The sequence below is a fragment of the Beta vulgaris genome, chromosome 5 (assembly GCF_026745355.1).
Source record: "Beta vulgaris subsp. vulgaris cultivar EL10 chromosome 5, EL10.2, whole genome shotgun sequence".
NCBI classification, from domain to species: Eukaryota; Viridiplantae; Streptophyta; class Magnoliopsida; order Caryophyllales; family Amaranthaceae; genus Beta; species Beta vulgaris.
The window spans coordinates 23,445,003-23,465,946 of record NC_079206.1 but is presented as its reverse complement, the minus strand read 5'-3'; the positions used below and the strand labels follow the sequence as shown (position 1 = coordinate 23,465,946).

Here is a 20,944-nt window from a genome sequence, read left to right as displayed (position 1 = left end):
ATGAGGGGTATTGCAATTTATATTTGAGTCCATGCATTCATCTTAGGCCCATATAAGTCTAGCTCATGTCAAACTCTAGGCCCAGTTGCATCTTTGTGTGAACCCTAGTCTATGTCAAGCCCAGTCTATGTCTAGTCCAAGTCTATTTCAATCTAAATTCAATCCAAGTCCATTTCCAATGTCAAGCCCATGTGCATTTTTGAAGCTAATTTCGAACCAATATAAGTCCAAAATTAGGTCCATATAAGGCCCAACTCATTTCCTAAGTTTAATCAAGTCCATTTCAAACCCGTATAGGAGGAAGTCCAAACCATTAAATTTAGCGAAGCTAGCATCCCTTAAAGACCATGATGGCACCCATTGACCTATCGAAGCTAGTGACCCTTTATACCATAACGACACCCTTTGACCTAGCACGGCTAGTCACCCTTAAGACCATAACGACACCTTTTGACCTAGCGAAGCTAGACATCCTTAAGACCATAATGATACCCTTTGACCTAACAAAGCTACTAATCCTTAAGACCATAACAACACCCATTGACCTAGCGAAGCTAGTCATCCTTAAGACCATAATGGTATCCTTTGACCTAGTCAAGCTAGTCAGCCTTAAGACCTGAACGGCACCCCTTGACCTAGCGAAGCTAGTCATCCTTAATTAAGACCATAACGGCACCCCTTGACCTAACGAAGCTAGTCATCCTTAAGATCATAATGGCATCCTTTGACCTAGCGAAGCTAGTCATCCTTACGACCACAACGACACACTTTGACCTAGCAAAGCTAGTCATCCTTAAGACCATAATAACAACACCCATTGACCTAGCGAAGCTAGTCACCTTTTAAGACCATAATGGCACCCTTTAGACCTAGCGAAGTTAGTCACCGGCTAATACCATAACGGCACCCTTTGACCGTGCGAAGCTAGTAACCCCTAAGACCATAAAGGTACCTCCGAGTTTAGCGAACCTACTCCTATCTTACACCTATAGCAGTCTAAATCCTCGAGTCTAGCGAAACTAGTTTGTCCTAAGTCCATAATGGCCCCAAAATCATTAAATCTAGCGAAGCTAGTCCATCTTTGATCCATCAAACCCCAAAATCATCAAGTCTAGCGAAGCCAATTCCTTCCTAAGTTTAGCAAAGCTATCATAGGCAATCCTTTTGAGTCTAGTCTGTTTGCAATTTCAAAGCCTAGTCCAGTCAAGTGCACATCTACATATGCATATAGTTAGGCCCATGTCACCATCATAACCATAATCATACCCATTTCTAATCATTTTCCATTTTCGCTTTTTCCTCATTTCTCATGTCCACATCCATTTTCCCATTCCCATCCCTCATTTCCGTCTCCCGTTTCGAAAATCATTTATTAAAACTTACAAGCAAGGTCCACTCGATTTTGTTCATGACCAGTCAAGATATTGCAACTCAAGAATGCCTAAAAGAGGGACAAAATGTAAGCCTACTCTAAAGCTCACTATTCGCACTATCACCACCCTAACTTCATTTAGAGTCATGAATATTACTTTACACTGTCTTCACAATAGAAGTGTGATCACTTCCATAGGGTCTATCGCCTTGACATCAGAGGCGCGATCAATTTCATAGGGTCCACTCTGAACCCTGCACCTAAAAGATAATTCAAAAGTGCAACCTACATATCTATCGTGAATTTCAACAGAATAATGAACATATGACATCTAGTGTTCGATCATACAAATGCAATGCTACACATAGCCGATGACGATAAACTACTAATACTTGCTATAAAGAGAAACAACATCACCAACAACCCTTTTGTGCAGTGTATCAACATTTTAAAGGCTTTGTCTTTTATTTATGGTTTACTAGGATGAGTCAGAGAGTCCTTACCCTAAGCCATTTCTATCCTTTTTCATCGAGTCTATGTCACTATAGGACTCTGCTAAGCCTTTCCATTTTCATTTCATTTTATTTTTCTTTTTATTTTCATTGTCCTTTCACCATCATTTATGCTGCTAATTTAATGATGAAACTTAAATCACCTAATGTTCTTGACTAATAATAATATAAAATAATTTTGAAAAAAATGACATATTTTGGGTCAGGAGTTATTTCCCTCTTTCTTACATCATCCTCCATGATACTTAGCCAAATAAACCTTTCAAAATCAAAGCTCCACAAACAACCTCCAAACCTTCCACTATCATAAACCAATAACTTATGTGCAAGCCTAAATACAAAAATATCAAAGCCATGTAAAAATAAAATAGTTAAAATTTTCAAAGTGCGAAAAAAAAAAGACAAAAAGCAATTGAAAACACATAAGACAAAAAGGAAAGAGAAAAGCCAAAGGCAAATAAATAAAAAGTCAAGTTAGGGGGTTTGCACAAAAGTTCTACCCCTCATTCAAATTCCTTCAATTCGTCTAAACCTTAGCCATATAATCCAAAATCCTTCAAACCTATATCAATGGCCCCTACCTTAGCCCATCCAGTTAAATCTTCATCAAACCTAAAGCCTTTAAACCTTTCATCAATGCAAAATCCTTTTCCAAGGTATGTCTAAGCCTTCTAGTTTGAAAACCCGAAAGGGCGGCCTATGCAAAAGCTAGGGCACAAAAAAATCAAATCCAGAACCACGAATGGTATGATTCCGCAAGGATGCATAGGAATCCTCATCTCGAGGTTCGACCGCTTTAATTAAAAAAATAGTCAAGGTCTAATGATTTGAAGTTCTAGAATTTAGGAGCATACTCTTTCTAGATCCCGACATAGACTCGAGTCTAAACCTAGCTACATCAAAGCCTTTTTGAACCTATTTCTATTTGAGTCATAAATTTTAACATTTTTATTTTTCAATTCAATCTCTCCTTGACCCTGAAGGACTCTCCCCCAATTCCATGGTTTCTGGTGATACTTGACTTTGCCTAAATCACTTTCCAAAGAAGAATCCCCACTCACAACTTTCAACGCTCAAAACAGATTTGCTACATTTCAATCAAGACTCAAGGTGCCTAATTCAAGGCAAGCTCACCCAAAGTAGGGGCTTCCTATATATGTGGTGGTTCCTCCAAATCAAATCAAACTCCCGAAGAGTTGTAATTTGCGGATCTCGTTTACGGACCCCGATTATTTACTAAAAAATGATTTTTCGAAAATCATTCTATTTATTTATGATCATTCTATTTCTCTAGATATCTAGATCTCCTAGCCTTGCAAAATCCTGACCTCGCACTGCATTACATACATATTAGTCTTACATAATTCTGATTGCATAACATGTCATCCTTTAGCTTTGCATAACCTTAATCCTTAAATAGCATCTTGTGCATCCTTAGAGAGTCTAAGTTTGCATTATTGCATCATTATGTGCTTATGTGAGTTGTTTGCACCTATCTGCTAACATCTCTTCCTACAGGTAATCAAATTGCTTGTAGATATTGTCCTTGTACTAACTTTGTTTTGCAGAGACACGCGTATATAGATCAGTTCTAAATTGTAGAGCGTTCAGAATCGTTCTCTGTCCCGACACTGTATACTTTATTTTTTGAACCTCAATCAAAGTGGGGGATTCCATTGACACATAATAGTGTCTCCCTATTTAAGGGTTCAATGACGAAACATATCGTGCTATTAGTTTGCACGACCTAACAGAAGAGAAATCTAAATAACCAATCCAAAATTGTGTTTCAAAATGATATTCTAAAGCCCGATTAATTATTCATGATGATTATTAAGTCCATAAAATATTTTTAGTCCATTTAAAGCGTTTATTATTTTAATAAATTTTTTATTATCTTTGATAAATATTTTAAATACAAATCAGATTTTATTCCGTAAAATTCAATCTCCCAAATTTAGGGACAGAAAAGTATCTTCAAAACACGCGTTTAATAAAAAACTAGAATATGCTATAATACGCGTCGGACGAGGCGGCGACGCTCAGGGTGCCACGTGCGCCTAGCACATTGGCCAGACCACGTTAGGCGCGCCAATGAGCGCCTGGCGCGGATTCTATGTGAGACCCAATTTTCTTTCTTATCTTTTGAAAAATGTGTTTACACGTGTGCAACCTTTGTTGGGCTGGTCGCGTCGGGCACACCAATGTGCGCATGACGCGTGGATGTGCACTTGACTCGTAGGCCTGCGCCAGGTGCAGGTTACCGTGTGAGGCGCACGCTCTTTTTTCCTATAAATACTTGTGACTTTCCAAATTACGGACGTTTTTTCGATTTATTATTTCATGAACACAAAAACTCTTGAATACTTACGAATTAAATTGTAACACCCTGATAATTCTCTCTTTTCAAAAATGTTTTCCGCTTACTAAAGAAGATTTTTGTGTCATATATATGTAAATGCGGTTGATAATTGGAGCGGAACAGCTCCTACTCAAAAATTTGCTATTAGTGCAATGTGCAAACTCATGCTTGGTACTCATCCAAAATGAAACTGGCAAGAATATTATGTGCAATTTTTAGGCAGCATCCAAGAGTCTTTTTTTGGCCTGGTTTTGTAGAAGACTCCAAACTGAAAATAGATTAGTACAATGGAGAATAATGTGTAATCATTTGTCCTGTGAATGCCTATGTTTTAATGTCAGATTTTAGTTAGTTGTCTGATGAAAAAGAACAAGGCTAGATTAGACTTTGTATTTTGGAGCAGTGTTGTTAAGCTCTTGTAGGAAATATTCGAAGCCTTGGCACTTTTGCGGACTGTTTTGAACTCCCCACTTTTGTTATCCATAATCCTAATTTAGGAAAGGAAGCAAGATTTTTCTTGCTCTGACTATCGCATGTATATGACACGTTTATGTCCGCATGCTCGTAATATTTTGCTTTTTATGGTCGCCTTGAAGATTTGATAGTTTTTTCTTGACAATAGTTTAGCTCTAAATTATAGTTATATAGTATACAACATCTCTGTTTGTTCATTGAGAATGCCTTCTATGTACATCAAGTAGCTTTTGTAGGTACATTAAAAAAAAGTAACTAGCTTGACACCCTAAACCTTTTAATGCTGGTTCATTTGCAGTTAACAAAATAAAGGAGCTCAAGAAACTATATGGAATTACTCTTTGACCCATCTTCAATGGAATAGTTATGAACATCATTAGGGAAACTAATACCTTGTTAAGTTGCAATGTAGCCATGTGATCTTGAAAAATTTTCTCTTGCGCTTTTGTGTTACTGTTACGATGTAGTTGCCTTTGAAAGTTGACCTTTATCATATAGCAATAAAAAAAGAATTTTTTATTTTGTATAAGTTTCAAGGGTTAGGCACGATTCATGACTTCGTGATTATAATATATATTTTTAATGGTACTGCTGCAGTTTGAACAATTCAACCGTTTATCATAGTATATATCCTTCAGATAATTATATTAGGGGATGTAAAAATTTTGCTTTTACAAACCCCTTGTTGGCAATATTAGGGGCGTTAATTTTCGGAGCCGAAATTTCGAATCGCGGAAAATGTGATCCGAACCCAATCCAAAAAGATTGAATATCCAAAATTTTGGATTGGATATTCGGAAACTAAAAATTTGAATTTTTCGAAGGAAAACTGAAAAAATAAGTTCCGGATCATCGGATATCCAGTCTTGAAAACAAGTGTTTTAGGATATTTCCGATCGCGTATTCAAAAACCCCATGTTTCGGATATTTTTGGATATCTGAAATGAGCTTTTCCCGACCCGTATCCGATCCGAAAAAATACGAAATCCGGTCGGATACTTTAGAACAGCCCTAGGCAATAGTATGACAACACTATTCCTTAAAGTCATGTCTTTGAGCCCGTCAAAAAAAAAAGTCATGTCTTTGAGAATCTTAAGTCATTTGAAATGAAAAGGATCATGTTGTGCAACTTTTTGTTAGAGTCTGAATATCAAGAACACTCAACTATGTGTTCAATAATATTTTTTGAAAATTTAAGAGGTGTTGGTCTTCTATATAAGAAACTAGGCTTGACTACATCTTTATATGTGAAAGTTAGGGCTACTTTTATCGAGTTTTTGCATCAAAACATCCAAAAGTATTAGCTACAGTCATGATTAAAATCATTGTATTATCTACTATGGAAAGCCAACTTTCATGGAAGTTGAGTTACTTCAGCTTAGAGTGCGTTACTTCTTTTGAACCACACATGGCCTTTGTGAAAGATGGAAGTTGAAATCGTCAACCACTAAGATTATTCATACACTAGGGGAAAAAAAAGGAAGGGTTGCGCTTTTGATAAAAGTGCATCCCTATAAGTGAAGGGCTGCGCTTTTCTAAAAAAGCGCAGCCCAACATAACAGAAGGGCTACGCTTTTGAAGAAAAGCGCAGCCCTTCAGTTAGTAGGGTTGCGCTTCTATCAAAAGCGCAGCCCTCCTCACATTAGAAGGGTTGCGCTTTTCAAAAAGCGCAGCCCTTCCCTTTGAGAAGGGCTGCGCTTTTTGAAAAAGCGCAGCGCTACTTTGTGAAGGGCTGCGCTTTTTCAGAAAGCGCGGTCCTTTTCAAAGTGAAGGGTTGCGCTTTTTTAAAAAGGCGCAGCCCTTCGTTCAATTTTTTTTTTGATTATTGAAGCGCGCATGTACAGTAATCCCATACTCCAACTCTATTTTTCCCACTTTCCTCCCTTAGAGAATTACGAGCGAAAAATCGAGTGCACCACCACCACCTTGAGAGACCTAATTCGAGTGCACCATCACCACCTTGCGCGCCACCCACATTGCTCCACCACTTTTGCGCGACCACCACTGCTACCCATGCCACTGTTGCGCGCCACCCACATTGCTCCACACTTTGCGCGACCTAACTCTACTGCTCCACACTTTGCGCGACCTAACTCTACAGTGACCGGCACCACCTTGCGCGCCACCCACCACTACCCTTCTCTTCTCTTCTCTTATCTTCTCTTCTCCACCATTTGAGTGGTTAATTAGGTATGAATTAATCTTGTTTTTAAGTTACTTTTGATTTTCTTAATTGAATTAATAATGTGCAATGTGGGTTTTGTCAATTGTAGGAAGAAGAGGCTAAGGAAGTTTTCTCTTCATTGCTCGTCGTTGGTGTTAAGAGGTAACTACTTTAACATGTAGACAAAGTTGATAATTTATTGAATGTATATGTATTTTTTAAATGTATTATATATTTGTTGATATGAGATTGTATGAAAAGCAATGTGATTTAGCTATATATGAAATCTACAAGTTGTTTGAATCATCATCATATATGCCTAGATACCCTTCAAGACTTACTCATTAGGAGTAAGTCTTGAATAGTCCCCGGTTTGGGACTGTTCTTGGACGTTTGATCTCACTTAGGTGGTGAATGTGTGTCTTCTTTTCAATTCTGAGGAAAATCTTGGCTTATCGTTTCTCTACATTGTTCTCTGGGTACATATGTAGATAAGCAATTATCTACATTGTGTACTTGGAGAACTGTAGGGAAAGCTGCCGGATTTTCCTTAGAATTGAAAAGTTGGCATATATTCACTAGTGAGATTAGACGTCCAAGGATGGGTTAGGTTGGAGTGATAAGGACCTTCGACTGCATGCATACAATTGAACATGTCACTATCTTAGCTTGTGTATACGTGTGTGATTTGAATATGTGAGTGTATGTACTTTAATAATGATTGATGCATTATAATGAATGTTGTGTTTAATTATTAGAGGTGGTCTTCTTGAATGAGATGGATCGTACTTGGATGTATGGTAGTCGTGAATCGATTGAGTTTGTGAATGGGGTCTCGGAATTCTGTAGAAGTGCATTAGAATATCAAACATCCTCTGGAGCAGTCGACTTTTATTGTCCTTGTTTGGATTGTAGAAATGTGAGCAAGGTTAGTAGTATACATGTGGTTAGGGAGCATGTCTTTCGCCGTGGGTTTAGGCCTCAATACCACGTATGGGTTTGGCATGGTGAGCAGGGAGGTATATGGAAGCTCTGGAGTAAAGAATGATGTATGTGAAGAAAAAAAGAAGGATGATGATGAGTTAGGGGATGAGAATTTGGATGATGAATTTGGAGATGACGATAGGGATCGGGTAGACGAGATGATACACGAGGTTGAAGATCAGTCGTGTAGACGACCTCGTATTTTTGAGTCTATGTCTCAGGCTGCTGAAAAGCCGTTGTATCCAGGTTGTACAAAGTACACCAAACTTTCCCCGGTGGTAACACTGTTCAACATTAAGTCGAACGCTGGTTGGACGGACTCTAGTTTCACATCGTTGTTGGAAGTTTTAGCTGAGATGCTCCCTGATGGAAATGAACTGCCAAAGTCGTACTATTATGCGAAGAAGCTGATGTGTCCTTTGGGTTTAGAGTACGAGCGGATACATGCTTGTCCTAACGATTGTGTGCTTTATCGTAATGAGTATGAGCATTTACATGAGTGTCCACGTTGTGGATTGTCGAGGTACAAGCGTGAAGGAGCTGGAGGTAGTGAAGGACCACCAGCAAGGTGTTGTGGTATCTACCCATAATACCTAGATTTAAGCGCATGTTCTCAATTAAAGGAGATGCGAAGAATTTGAGGTGGCATGCAGATCGTAGGAAGAAAGACGGTCTGCTCAAGCATCCGGCTGATTCGCCTGAGTGGAAAACTATCAACAGGGTGCATAAGTCATTTGGTAATGAGGATAGGAATCTGAGGCTTGGATTATGTACGGATGGCATGAACCCTTTTGGCAATCTCAGCTCGCAGCATAGTACATGGCCAGTAGTTTTAGTGGTTTACAACTTGCCTCCTTGGTTGTGCATGAAACGCAAGTACATGATGTTGTCGCTTCTTATATCGGGGCCCAAACAACCTGGAAATGACATAGATGTATACCTTCAGCCGCTTGTTGAAGATTTACAGAAGATGTGGAACAAGGAGTGTTAGTATTTGATGCGTATGCTAATGAGATGTTCACTCTGCGTGCCATGCTTTTTTGTACTATGAACGATTATCCAGCTTATGGGAACTTATCTGGGTATAAGACTAAAGGAAAACAACCTTCCGATTTTTTTAGGTGACATGAAATCTACACACCTTAAGGGCTGCAAACATGTGTATATTCGATGGGACGGTTGAAGAAGAAGTTGCTCATAGACCATTAACTGGTACTGAAGTTTATAATCAGGTGAAGGGCATTGAAACAGTCTTTGGTAAACCTGCTAGTGAGGTTGATCGACCTACAGGATTATGGAAAAAACAGTCCAGTTTTTAGAAACTCCCATATTGGAAAGATCTAAAGGTCAGACATTGTTTGGATGTCATGCACATAGAGAAGAATGTTTGTGAAGCTATTCTCGCGACACTTATGAATATTCCGGGCAAGACAAAAGATGTTAAGGCGTCACGACTTTACTTGGAAAAAGAGGGGCTTCGACCAGAGTTGTGGGCTCAGAAAAGGGACGGAAGGAAGAAGAAAAGAGGGGAGGAAAGGGTTAATGATGAAACTCAGAAAAGTAAAAAGGTGGAGGATTCGGAGAAGATTATTTGCCACCAGCTTGCTACACGATGTCGCGTGCAGAGAAACGATCATTGTATGGCATTAAGGTCCCTACTGGCTACTCATCGAATATGAAGCGCTTTGTTACCTTAAATGGTGAGTTGAAGTTATCGAGTATGAAATCGCACGATTGTCATGTCATGATGCAAGTATTCTTACCGATTGCAATTCGTGGGATACTTCCAAAGCATGTGAGGCACACCATTACAGAACTGTGTTCATTTTTTCATACAATCTGCAGCAAAGTCCTAGACCCGTCGACCCTCGATTCCTTGCAGGCCAGAGTAGTTGAAACTCTTTGCAAATTTGAGATGTATTCCCCCTCCCCCCCCCCCCATTCTTTGACATTATGGTCCATCTCATTGTCCATCTAGTTCGAGAAATTAAGCTGTGTGGTCCAGTGTTTTTGAGGTGGTGCTATCCTTTTGAGAGATATATGGGAACTTTGAAGGATAAAGTTCGGAATCCTACACAACCAGAAGGTAGTATAATTCAAGGGATTGTGGGTGAAGAGACAGCAATTTTGTGGCTGAGTATTTTGCTAGTGTTGATCCTGTTGGACTTCCGACATCCGGACACGAGGGCAGACTTGAGGGCAAGGGTACAATTGGTTCAAAATTGATCACACCTTCCGTAGAAAAGCGTAAACAAGCTCACTAATTTGTATTGCATCACGTACCAGATGTCCATCCTTATTTAAGTGAACATATGGAGGAATTACGTGTTAGCAATACTGGAAAAGGAGTGAGGGCATTGACGCATATGCATAACAAGACTTTCATTGATTGGTTTCATAAACGAGTACTCAATGATTTGGATGAAAGCGTTCCTGAAACAGTCAAGTGGTTAGCATTTGGTCCTCGTGAAGCTGTACGCTCTTATGAGGGTTATGATATTAATGGGTATACATTTTGGACTGAACGTCAAGATCTAAAGTCAAGATCGCAACAAAATAGTGGTGTTTCACTTGTGGCGTCGTATAAGAGAAGTCGTCCCGGACAGCCAATTCGAGGGCTATAGCGGGTTGGGATGGCGTGGGTGGACGGGATGGTGGTTTATATTGATGGGAATGAAGATGGAAATTATGTTGGCATAGTTTTCCCACTCCATTGCACATTTTTCTGGAACTTTTCGACACCTTAAGGCATTTTTCCCCATTCTCAACCCTTCCCAACCCTTTTTCGCCAAAAAACATGTTTCTGAAACTTTTTTCCAAAAAATAATCGCATTTTTGGAATCCTCACATTTTTTTGGATTCTTTAACATATTTTTAATAATTTTTTTAGACACTTTAAAGCCTTGAAAAGAAGTATGGGTTTACTCACATATGGGTGTCTACTCCTCATTTCTTCTTCTTCAATCAACACTATCGATTTTACAAAGGTACTTTTTTTTTCAAATTTAAATTGTTGTAATTTTTCGGTTGACTAATTAATTCGTTATGTGATTTAGTCTTGATCGAGAATTAAAAGAAATTACTATTCTTCCTAAAAAAAACTTCTTACGAAATTCGAAGTTTAGTTGTTGTTGTTGTTGTATATTGCTTCATTTGTTTATGGGAATTGTGTTTGTTTACCAAAGGAAGGCTGGAAGCTTTTTGTTCATTTGCCAATTTCAGTTGACTTTATTTTCTTATTTCATTCAACTTTGCTAGACTTCTGGTTATTCATACTCATATTAGGGTGCTAATTATCTTATCATTTCTAATTGTCTTTACTTGTACGTGTTCTGAGTGTTTTTAGGAGTTGCTACTCTGTTGCCGCTACTGTTCTTCAGTTGGTGGCTTGCTCCTATGTTGTGTTCTTCTGTTGTTTGCTGATTGTTATTTCTACTTGTTAAATGTAAAATTGTAGACTTAATGTCCAATTGTTATCATGAACTACCTGTAGTTGTTGTTTGTTGTTATTTTTTTAACTAAATCTCTTCAAACTTGAATTTCAGGATTTGTATTTGTGAAGTGCTTGAAGTTAATAGAAATTTCGGTTTGGATTGGATCCAAACCCTAAAAACTGAATTTTTCAGTTTGGATTGGAGTGAAATATAATTTGGTTTGAATTCAGTTTGAAATTTCAAAAACCGAAATAATACGGTTTGGATTTGGAATTGTCCATAATTATCCAAACCGAAAACCGAACATTCACTCCTACCTAGGTTTCGCAATATATATCCAAACAAACGTCTACTTCGTCTAAATAACAATTACCTGAATTTGATTGCGAGGATGAATGCGATGACATATCGAAGTGAAAAGCACCCAAATCGTGTACCCAGTTGAGTCGAATAAAGCAATGCTTCTGAAAACGGTGCTTCCGATGAACTAAGTTCAAGAAAAAAAAATGGTGGAACGAAGGTCCGCCCTTTCCTTGCTAAAGACAAGTACAAAAGAGGACAATTAGGAAAGAGGATGGAAAAACTACCTCAGTTTACTAACAAAAATGATATGAGTTTCCAAAAATAATCATACTGTTCATGGGAGAAGTTACATTATTAAGCCGATGTTGGCCAAAACAACCCAACTGATGTTCGGGTTTATCAGCCCACCAAAACTCAGGACTAGATAGGTGAAAAAGTTATTTCACAATAATTGTTCTAAAACTATAAATACGAAAGTACTATAAATACAATAAAGTACAAGAAAACAACTTGGGAATAAATTACAACTAGTGTTTTTTTTGTTGGCATTACAAAAACAAAGCACAACTACTCCCTCTGTCCCCTATTCATGGCCTCACTTTTTGTGAGAGCTTTTTGAGGTAAATGGGGCAAAGGGACGGAGGGAGTACAACCCTTTCCTAGCTTCAGTAGCTAGTACATGGGCCCCAATAACACAATCCTTATAAACTTTAACTATCCTACAAAAGAGCAACATGGATAATATCATCAACCATAAGAGGAGAGTTCCATGGGAACTCTATTGGGATCAAGCAAAATATTAACCGCCTCCACTGCATCTGTAAAATTGAAACTCCTTGAAGTTCGTCGAGCTCAAATATAAGAACCAGTTGGAGAACCAATCCGCAAACGAGACTGAACTCGGCTGAACCACTATGCCCAAGTTATAAGCTTTCCAGATGCATTGAGAGAACTAGTGTTATTTTTTGCAATGTGCGAATAAATTGGTGATCATGACACTTGTATTGTACAGGTAACTGAGGCTTTTGGTAAATTGTTCAATGTGTTCTCAACTGATATCAGATCTGGCATTAAATGCAGAGAGGTTTGAGATAGGCATACGACCAGTTCCTCCAAAACTAATGCATGCCTTAGGAGAAATTGGATCATTTCCACTTCCCGTTCTAGCCCATGATAATCCTGTATCACTATTTTTTTCAGACAATACCTGCAACATGAAGGAATAGCATGATCTGTTCTAAAAAAATCTCGTTCCAACTTCAGTTGCTTTTTATCAAAGCACCCATCTCCATCTTCATAATACAAAGAGAGTCCCTGCAAAGTAAACAACAAAAAGAATACATAACTGTTAAAACATCAGCCATGAGTAAGTAAAATGATACCAAAACCACACACTAACCTCTGTAAAAACAAGTGTTTCTAAAGCAGGTGAACAGTTGAGAAAGGGTAGGATCAATTTATCCCAAAAAAAATCTAGAAGACCACATCGCAGCTCAAGACGTTTTAAATTCGGAAACGTTCGCAGTTGATCGTTTAAGACCTTCTCACCAGCATATTCAAACTCCTTCAACAACAAATTAAAGAGAAAAGTTAGCTTCTTTTCTAACGACTGCTGAAAAAAGGCAAACCAGCTTTTTTTTCCCCCTAACAAAACAAAAACAAAAACAAAAATAGAGATTGAGCCATACCCGCAACATGAAGCCTAACAAGGATATATGTTGAGCATGAGAACAGGCTCTGATGAGGCTAAGTATATTCTGAAAAGAAACCTCAATTTTTCAAATCGTAAGATATATAGAATCTCTAGTTCTGCTTCAACAAGACGATGCATTATTGGGATTGAGTACTTGTGTGCTACATTATCCGAGTACTCAAGGTACTCCAAATTAGGAGTATCGATAAGCACTATGTCAGTGTTATCGAAGCTCACAGTATCAAGTTTATTCATTCGTAAACACAATCTCCTAAGGGAAGTCGAGAAGACAGTTGTGTGATGGACATGGCTTGTAAAAACTTCAAATGTGAGGTCTTCTAGGACAGGGCAACTTGATACTAGCCTTGGCAGGAAGCCATCGTCAGAAATAAAAGACATGGACAAGGAGAGCAGTTTCAAGATTGGGAGGCAATAAGATGGCATGGTGATAACTTGATCAAGACCAATATTGACCTGAAGCTTCAACACTTGTAACGTTTTACAAGTGAATATAGCTGGGGGCAGCTGAGCATCCCCTGGGTTCCTCAAGAGAATACAGAGGTCGAGCTCCCGAAGTCCACAAAACGTGAACGGGAAGGACATCCACGCATCAACACGAGCAACTTTCAAGTCAGGGAGACAGCCTTGCTTAAAGTGATTAGAACAACAGCCACAGAAATAGACATCCACAAAGTCGCCGCTGCCAACTTGAAGTCTAAATCTGGTGAGATACTTAGACTTGTATGCTTGGAGGATAGTGTCAACAAACTTGACAAAAGTGGGGTAACGTTGAACTGCATAGGGATTTTCCGAACAAAGATTTATAGGCGAGACGTCAAAGTCAAGGGATGTAATATAAGGGAAAACACGCCTCAATTTCCTAGACAATATGGATGTAGCAGCGGCATCCTTGGTAGGAAGCAAGGAAAGGATTCGAATTAACAGTTCGTCAGGTAAACTTGTAAGCCTGTCTACCAGGGTACTAAAGTTGTGATTTTGCACATCCAATAGACTAAGGGATAGGGATGTAGTAGGAGTTATAGTAGAACATGATTTGAACCTCCGATCCATAGATGTTCGTCCTCAAGAGAAACGATTATCTCATTAAAAAAACTATCCCATCTGATAGATGTGAACAGTATATCTATCAGAAAGAAAAAACTAGGTTGAAACAGAAGTTGAGCAATTGAATGAATTAGAGCAATTAATGCATGAGGAAATCTAGTGATCATCATCAATTCCACACATGAAGAATAATTCTCAGAAGCAAATACCAACTCCAGAACACAAGAAAAGATAAGAGATCGAAGAAAAAGAATACCTCAATCAAACAGCCGGAAGAAATTAACGAAATACTACTTGGTATTATGAATGAGAATAAATTAAGAGTTTAGAGAGAGAACAAGAAGAATAAACAGTTGGTTTTGTGTTAGGGTTTGAATAAATCTCTATTATATAATGGAAGGCGGGAGCAATGGTGTCCTCTTTTGAAATACCTATTTTGCCCTCTTCTCTTTCTAAATTACAAAAGGAATGTCAAAATCAAAATACCAAAAATAAATTTACAACACTCACTCACAAATCACTTAAAAGAAGAAACTTTACAAATCACCCATACAATTGAGAAAATCACGTTATAAAAATCACGCAAATCACTCAAATAATCAGGAAACTTTATTAAAACTCAAAATTAATATACAAACTAAAACTAATAACCTAGAACGTCAATACATACAAAAACATTTACAAAAATTTACTTACAAATCACTATTCTCAAGAAGCATTCACAATTAATGTGGGTCATGATAAAAAAAAGTAGAGGTGTATTTCTAGTGAAATCAGAATTTAGAAATTAGACAAGGAAAAAAATTATTTACTTTTTTATATTGTTTCCTATATATAATGAAACTTTTACATATATCTGGACGTATTTTTTTCTATTATATAATAGCGATAAATTATCAAGGTAAAAAGGTTTATATAAAATATCAATCAAGAATTAAAGTACAACATATCTCTATTATATAAGGGAAGGGGGGAGCTACGGTGTCCTCGAATAAAGAGACTATCTTACCCCCTTCCCATTCTAAATTACAAATTCACTACAAATCAAAGAGGGCTTCAAACAAAAATATCAAAAATATAATTATAATAATCACTCACAAGTCAACTAAAATCATAAAATTGCATAATTTACGTTATGCAAATCACTAAAATGAGGAAACTTTACATAAACTTAAAAGTTCACTTACAAACTACCACCAATGAAAAAATTGACTTGAAATCAAAGTGTCTACTTTCTTTACAATTTATGAAGTACTATACTTAATTCAAAAATCAAATAAAAAATTATAATATTAAAAATCATAAATAAATTCAAAAAAATTCTATTTTATTCATAGAATTTAACTTTGAAAAGTAAAAAAAAAAAAAAAAAAAAAAAAAAAAAAAAAAAAAGAAGAAGAAGAATGGTGTGACTGTGTGAGACTTAAGTGACAGAAACTAAACCAATCAAATTTTGACTCTTATGCCGAAGAAATTGAATTTCTGTTTGAAAAAAATTCAAGCACGCATCGCGTGCAAAAAAATTCTAGTTAAAAGAGAGAGAAAAGGAAGAATGAGAATTGAGGGAGAATTGAGATTGTGTTTTTCCCTCTTTGCCTCTCAAGTCCTCCCGACCCCGAGACCGTTCATCGTGCACGGTACACCCGGCCCAGCATCTTTACTTCAGATACTCTTTCCTTCCATTTTACATCACAGCCTCAGTGGTTGGGCCTCTACTACTCTCTCCGTGTTAGAAATAGATATTTAATTTGCTCATTTAAGATACATAGCTCATTCGAACTATGTATTGTTCATTCTAGTAATATATTAGAAGCTTAAAAATTAAAGTGAATTTAAAATAAGTATATATCTATACATACAAATATATTAAAAGGCGTGCGAAAACAAGAAAGTGTGCCATGTGGCGCTCTTCTAATCTCCTAGAGAGTTTTAGTTCGTGTAATCCATGTACAATAAAAAAATTAAGAAATTGCATAGTATAGGATTTGATCCCAAGACCTCAAGTACATATACTAAAGTTTTAACCACTAGACTAAGTTGTATTTAGTGTTGTTATCATAAAGTATTATATTAATAAATAAAAGTTTTTCTTACCCGGTGCATAGCCCGGGCCTAATAACTAGTTTTACCCGTAATGTTTGCTCATTATAAGGATGTTTTACTCATTTAAATTATTTTTTGCTCCATAAATATTCAGTGGTATTGTTAATATTTTCATTAAATGAGCAACAGTCTAAGAGTTTTTTTGCTCATTTAAGGACCTTTTTGCACTAAGTAACATATTTACTCATTTCAAAGCTATATTGCTTATTTCATTAATTTTTCAATGGGTATCTTATTGTTTGTTTAATTTTTATTCCTCCACATTCAAAAAAGAATTGGAAAAAAGAAAAGAAAAGAAGAATATAATAAGAAAAAATAATTAAGTCATAGTAACAGCTCATTTTGTGAATGAGCAAATTTATTTTACCTCACTCAATATCAGATTGTTTACTGGTCTTCTTGTGTAAAAAAGATTGCTCATTAATTTTCAATGGGTATCTTATTGTTTTTATTAATTTTTATTTCTCCACATTCAAAAAAAATTGGAAAAAGTTAGAGAGTGGAAAAGAAAAGAAGAATATAATAAGAAAAAAAAATAAGTCATAGTAACAGCTCATTTTGTGAATGAGCAAATTTATTTTACCTCACTCAAGATCAGAATATTTAGTGGTCTTCTTGTGTAAAAAAGATTGCTCATTTGATCAAACGAGTTAAATAAAACTGCTTATTTGATCAAATGAGTAAAATAAAACTGCTCATTTTGTGAATGAGCAGATTTATTTTACCTCACTTCAGATCAGAATGTTTACTTATCTTAACAAAAATGCTCATTTGTCAAAATGAGCAGATTGATTTCTCTTCAAGACAAAACAAACGGCTCATTTGATCAAAATGAGTAAAATAAAACTATTCATTTTGTAATTAGCAGAGTTAATTTAACTCATCCAATATCAAATCATAATGTGAACTATATCAAACTTGTTTTTCCATGTTTTCCTTTGAAAATCATGTTGCTCATTTCCTTATTTTTATATCTCTCTGTTTGTTTTTAATTGTTACAAAATGAGTAAATTTCTTTTACTTCACTCAAAATCAAAATCTTTACTGATCTTCTTCTGCAAATAGATTGCTCATTTGATCAAATGAGTAAAATAAAACCGCTCAATTGTGATCAGAATGTTTATTGATATTGCTGCACAAAAATGATTGATCATTTGATCAAATAAGTAATATGAAACTATATTGTAAGAAATGGAAAAAGTTAGAGAGTGGAGAAGAAAAGAAGAATAATAAGAAAATTTTATTTTTAAAATTTTTTTAAAAAAATATATTGTTACAGAATACGGAAAATATTAAAAAGAAAAAAGGCGTGTCATAATAATTTATATTCTTCCCGTAAAATAAAATATTTAGAAATTTAAAAATAATAATTATAGTACAACATCCCTCAAAAAAAATTATAGTACAAAAATATACAAAATAATTGTAACAAATAAAAGAGCTAAAATAAGAACTAAGACTATGGAAGAAACATGGAAAACCAAAAAAAATTAAAAAATGAGATTCAAAGCCACAGAGGAAGAAAAGACAAAAGTAAAAAAAAAAAAAAAAAAAAAAAAAAAAAAAAAAAAACATAAGTGGTTGGTATGGGAGTTGAACCAAGGACCAACTGTCACTGCATGCTAAGCGCATAAAACATCAAGACCAATTGAGCTAAACTACTTACATAATAACAACGTCACGCGTTAAATACTTACCATATTGCTCAGTTTGTATCCGGGTGAACACCCGGGTTTACGATAATAATTGTATCCCAACCCCAGATTCCGAGCATGCGTTTGGTTTTTATTTTTGGAAAAATTGTGAGGGATACGCCAACGTTTGCGTGAGGTTTTATTTTTTCAAAATTGAAGCTGATATTTTAAAAATGGACGGGCACATGACCCACCGTGCTCTAAGGTGGGTCCAATATGCACGTTATGTTGGAAATTGGAATGTTCAACAAAATGGTATTTGACTTTTATTCACCGACTTACTAAGAGTAAAGTTACTTTGTATTATTGTGGGGGTTAAAAAGCAAAAATAGATTGGAGAGAGTGTGTCCTAAAATGGAATAAAGGACAGTGCACAGAACATTAAAAATCGTCCAAACGAGGTAAATGCACAAAACGTTAAAAATCGAAGGGAGTATATCTTTCTATAATTCAAATTAGTCCCTCCGTTCCATAATTAATTGTGCATTTACTACATTCTCAATGTACATTTTATATATTTTCAATATCTACAATTTCATGATTATAAAAAATTATAAAAGTTGAGTATTAATGGTCAATAATTCATGAAGATATTATATTTAAGGTTTAAAATGTCGTAGATTAAAAAATATCAATTAAAAATAAAAAAAATCAATCAAAATAATTATTATTTAAAATATAAGGTTTATTTGCCTTTATCTTTAATGTATGTTGATGGATTACATAGTACACGCTCTGTTGACCCTTGAGTTTTGAAGATGACTTAACCACAAAAGACATAGTGTATTTTATTTATGTTGATTGCTAGGTAATTCATTCTCGAGCAAAGAGAATACTTGATTGAAGATTAAAACGGAGAATTAATCAAAGATCGAACACTAGTACAGAAAAGGCAATTTGCGTCGGATGTGAGGCGCCTATTTGCGTCGGACTATGGTGCGACGCCAAAGCCCTCGACGCAAATGACTCAGAAACGATCTGCGTCATATGCGGAAACGACGCAAATTAGTTAGCTATTTGCGTCGCACGTTGTATACGGTGCGACGCAGATGGCTACTCAGCCCAACACCAAGCTCAAAGGGTAGGGTAATGTGCGTCGCACATGGCCTAGGGTGCGACGCAGGTGAGTGATTTGCGTCGCACCTTGGGCTACGTGCGACGCAAATTGCTATTTTTTTAAAAAAAAAATTAATTTTATGAACTAGGCTAAACCAACAAAATTTCAGTAGAAGAAAAAGCGAACAAAAAAAGCAAAAAAAAAAAAACCATTCTCATATGTCGAACACAACAGTAAACACAAAAGAATAAATCATTCTCATATGTCGAACACAACAGTAAACACAAAAGAATAAATCAAAAAAAATCCATAAATATCACAATTTACAACTCGAACACAACAGTAAACCAACAAAATTCACAATTTACAACTCAAACAAAATGAAAAACTTAAATTTACAGTATATATTGCAAACAAAATGAAAAACTAATAGCATATATCGCTCGCATCTGTCGCCGGTACTGTCGCTGCTAGTATCATCCGCCGCTACTGTTGCTTGCTTTGTATTAATCTTCCGCCGCTACCGCCGAAAAACAAAAACATGAAGATTTTAGTTTTCAGATCTAAATTGAAAAAAAAAAATTCAGATCTGAAAATTAAAACCGAAAAACAAATCTAAAAAATTTAAAAAAAACCTGAACAAATCAGAATGAAAAAGGAAAATTACCAGTAAAGAATCTCTTTGTTGTTGAAGGATGTGTGTTTTCATCTTACATAATTCCGTCGCACGTTGAAGGATGCGTGTTTTCGTCAATTTCAGATTCAATATAATTCAGGAACCCCAACCTTCATGATTAAAATCGAAAATAATGCAAGAGGATGAGAAGCGGCTGAGATCTGGGTTTTTTTTTCTTGTAGAGGGGAGGAGAGAGAAAGAGGATGAGAAGCGGCTGAGAGAAGGAGGGAGAGAGTTGAGTGAAATTAGGGTTGAGAACCCAAATGTGCGTGCAGTTTCTGAAATAAAAGGGTAGTGAGACGATATGGGCCTCGTGGACTTAATCTGTGCGTCGGACATTGTATAAGGTGCGTTGCAATTGGGTATTTTGCAACGCACCTAAAAGACGTGCGACGCACATAATGTGAATTTTTTTTTTAATGTAGAGATTATTTGCGTCGCATAGACACGGAAATGACGCACATTTGGCTTTTGCAACGCATGTAAAGCAGGTGCGACGCAAATGGGCCATGTTGTGCGTCGCACTCCTCCCACATGCGACGCAAATTCAAACTATGCGTCGTTTCCGTGTCTATGCGACGCAAATCAGGGGACGCAAATCGTCTATTTTGTACTAGTGGAAATGAAGATGTTCGAGTTATGAAGTATCAATCATGGAATGAAGATTAGAATACATTAGGGTGTATTTATTATCTTCATATTAAGGTTGATTGAAAGCTCAATTAAGTTCGTGGTGAATTCTCAAAGGAACTTGGTTTTGTTCCCATGACAGGAACAAACCTGATACAGTTAGGAACAAGACTTAAAACTGGTTTAGGAACACCTAAATAACTCAAAAGTATTGCACCTAACTCTAGGTGTGCGCCTAATAAGTTTGTTAGAGTTTTTAGGATTGTTTTTAATTAAGATCCACTATTTTAGGGAATTTGGTTTTAGTTTATTAGGAAAAGATTTTAAAATGATTTTCGAATTTTATTTAGGAAAATATCTAACCGTTATCTATTACATTTTATTTTAAAAGATTTTGTTTTCAAAATAAAATATCTTTCCG

General features: G+C 36.2%; 1 protein-coding gene and 1 long non-coding RNA gene across 2 annotated transcripts; both read right to left on the bottom strand.

The window, feature by feature from the left end:
* Positions 1–11,989: 11,989 nt before the first annotated feature.
* LOC104893147 (F-box/LRR-repeat protein At4g14103) lies at positions 11,990–14,613 on the bottom strand. Its single transcript, XM_057395064.1, is given in 4 exon segments — positions 11,990–12,919; positions 13,005–13,169; positions 13,294–13,382; positions 13,385–14,613. Coding segments are annotated over 4 exon segments (1,563 nt in total). The 5' UTR covers positions 14,370–14,613; the 3' UTR covers positions 11,990–12,595.
* A 4,838-nt stretch (positions 14,614–19,451) lies between these two features.
* LOC125497325 (uncharacterized) lies at positions 19,452–20,303 on the bottom strand. The gene is made up of 2 exons (XR_007273958.2): positions 19,885–20,303; positions 19,452–19,737 (listed from the first exon to the last, which is right to left on the bottom strand). It is a non-coding gene; the product is annotated as an uncharacterized LOC125497325 (long non-coding RNA).
* Positions 20,304–20,944: the final 641 nt, after the last annotated feature.